The 2500-nt window shown below is 48.7% G+C and overlaps 1 protein-coding gene across 1 annotated transcript in view; it reads right to left on the minus strand.

Moving 5' to 3' along the window:
* plxna2 (plexin A2) overlaps nt 1-2500 on the minus strand; it is a 394295-nt gene that overhangs the window by 319272 nt on the left and 72523 nt on the right. Inside the window, exon 3 of the mRNA XM_063208024.1 lies at nt 1999-2181. Coding sequence (XP_063064094.1) covers nt 1999-2181 — 183 coding nt within the window. The remainder of the gene's footprint in view (nt 1-1998; nt 2182-2500) is intronic.

Below are 2500 nucleotides of genomic sequence, written 5' to 3' on the forward strand. Positions count from 1 at the left end.
TCAACCTATGAGCCGGGTCCCACTGGTGGGCCCTGAAGGTATACCAAGTGGGCCTTGAAATAATATTCCAGAAATTGTTTGTAATCAAGTTGTTTGTAATTGAGTTTTATTTGTAATCGGGTCAGAGGTGGGTGCTGAACATTTGTGAGAATTTCGAGTGGGCCCCAAGTTGGAAAAGGTTGGGAACCCCTGCTGTAGGTGTTCAAGAGAGTAGTGGATTGGGGTGTACTGCACTGTATGAGGACTGATTCATGAAATAAGTACATTCTTTCCTGCCCAAGCATTTAAATGATGAAGCAGTTTGTTCTCCCTAATCCAGCATTTTTGGATTTCTTTTCTCTTTAGTTAGCAGAAAGAACTGGAAAGATAAGATAAGGGCCAAGGCCAGAACGAACCAAGAGAGGTCACAGTCCACTCACTCTAGTACTACAAAATCACTTTAGGAACTACTAAGTATAAATTACCGTCAGTCACACATTTGGTTTTACAGAAGACAAAATAGACACATAAACACACATAAACAAACAATCACATGGCAAATAGTGCAACTCTTATGTAGTACATCCACACCAGTATATAAGTCAGTAATCTAAGGCGGTTGTAAAGGGCATCCATTTCAACCTGCCCAGCGAGAGCTTTGCCCATTCAATCAAGCCATAATTGCCAGCAGGGAAGGTGCTCTTTTGGGCCAAGGCTGTGCTGCACCCCTACCGCTAAATGCAGATAATTAGGAGCCTGATATCACCGTCTCCTCTCCAGGGCCGCTGACAGCTTTGGCTGGGCCTGGGACAAAGACATCTGAAAGGGCCCCAAACCCAATGCATACAATGTAGTGAGGATCCAATTCTGGGCCCCTTCTCTCCTTGAGCAAGGGACAAGTGACCCCTTTGTCCCCCCTGTCGGCTTCCCTGCTCCTCTCCACTGGAGGTTCAAAGCGGTTTCTGCTGGGACGCGCAGTGCAGTACAGTACTCTCTCCTTCTCTTGTTTGCTCATTCGCTTACTTTCATTTCATTCATTCTCTCTCTCCTGCTGTCTCTGTTTCTCCCTCCTTTACCCTCCTCTGACAGGAACTCTCTGTCCCTCTTACACTTTCTTCTCCCTCTCCCAGAGGCAGTCTGTCTGTCTGTCTGTCTGTCTGTCTGTCTGTCTGTCTCTCTCTCTCTCTCTCTCTCTCTCTCTCTCTCTCTCTCTCTCTCTCTCTCTCTCTCTCTCTCTCTCTCTCTTTCTCTCTCTCTGTCCCCTTCTCGCTTTCTCTCACTCTCTCTGTTTCTCAATCAGTGGAGGCAGAAACGTGGCATACTTGCTCAGCCTTTTTCTCTTTCTCCTCTCACTTCCTGTTGCTCCCTCCTTTTCACTGTCTTTCTCTGACAGTACCTCTCTCTGTTCTCTGTCTCTCTCTCTGTCTGTCTCTCTCTCTCTCTCTCTCTCCCTCTCTCTCTCTCTGTCTCTCTCTCTGTCTGTCTCTCTCTCTCTCTCTCTCTCCCTCTCTGTGGAGAGGCAGGCAGCAACGTGGCATACTACCACTCGTTAGTACCTGCCCATTATAGCCTGAGCGTGAAGAGCGAGCGAGAGGCAGGCAGAGAGAGGCGGTCGGACATGGTGAGCTTGGCCAAGCAGACCTATTGAATATGCAGAGAGGAGAGAGTAAGGGCCAACTTACTATTCATTTGCAGCTGAGTCTAAGCCAAGCCTGTCAAACGCTCTTTGCATTCATTTTCCTATGGAGCCATCTGACTTGCATAGATAAGCCATTAGTGCGGTGTGTGGCAGACTGCTGAAATGACTGACACACTGACTGTGAACGGCTAACTCGAATATGCAGACTACCTTCTTGGCACGCACACACACAGTCGGCTGGCGTACAAAAACCACCTTAAAACATCACAGCCGATACAGGCGCTGCACACAGTGAGTGATGCTGGCACAGTCACTGACAGGGGAAAGGATGGAAAACGAAACGAAAACAAAAATCACGGGGCTGTTCAGTTCCGACTGACCTTTTTCAGACGTCCGCTCTTGGTGCCGACAAAGGCCACGCAGTAGCCGTTGTAGACGTAGGAGGTTACGGCGGTCATGCGGTCGCGGTGCTCGGTGTACAGCGTGTGGCCCGTCACCAGCTGGGAGCCGCCCAGAGGCTGGTTGATGTCCAGGCCGCAGAAGGAGTCGTCAATGGGCACGGGCTGCATGGACATTAGCATAGGGAGAGAGAGGGATGGAGAGAAAGAGGACACAGACATTAGTTAGTATTTTGGGAGGTAAAGGAAAATCGATGGAGGAATATACAGTACATGCACTGGTAGGCTAATGTAAATGGTTGCTAGTAATACTCATGCAGACATAGGCCTATCTGGTATTACCTATGGGTCTTATGGTGCATTCCAGTCCCAAACCATCCTAGTAGGATATCGCACTTATCCAACCTCCAACTACGAAAAATGCTCTGGAACGCCTGTCGAAGTGGAACATCCAACTAGCGAAGACTGGGTGACTCGCACTACT

The sequence above is a fragment of the Engraulis encrasicolus genome, chromosome 10, assembly GCF_034702125.1.
Source record: "Engraulis encrasicolus isolate BLACKSEA-1 chromosome 10, IST_EnEncr_1.0, whole genome shotgun sequence".
NCBI classification, from domain to species: Eukaryota; Metazoa; Chordata; class Actinopteri; order Clupeiformes; family Engraulidae; genus Engraulis; species Engraulis encrasicolus.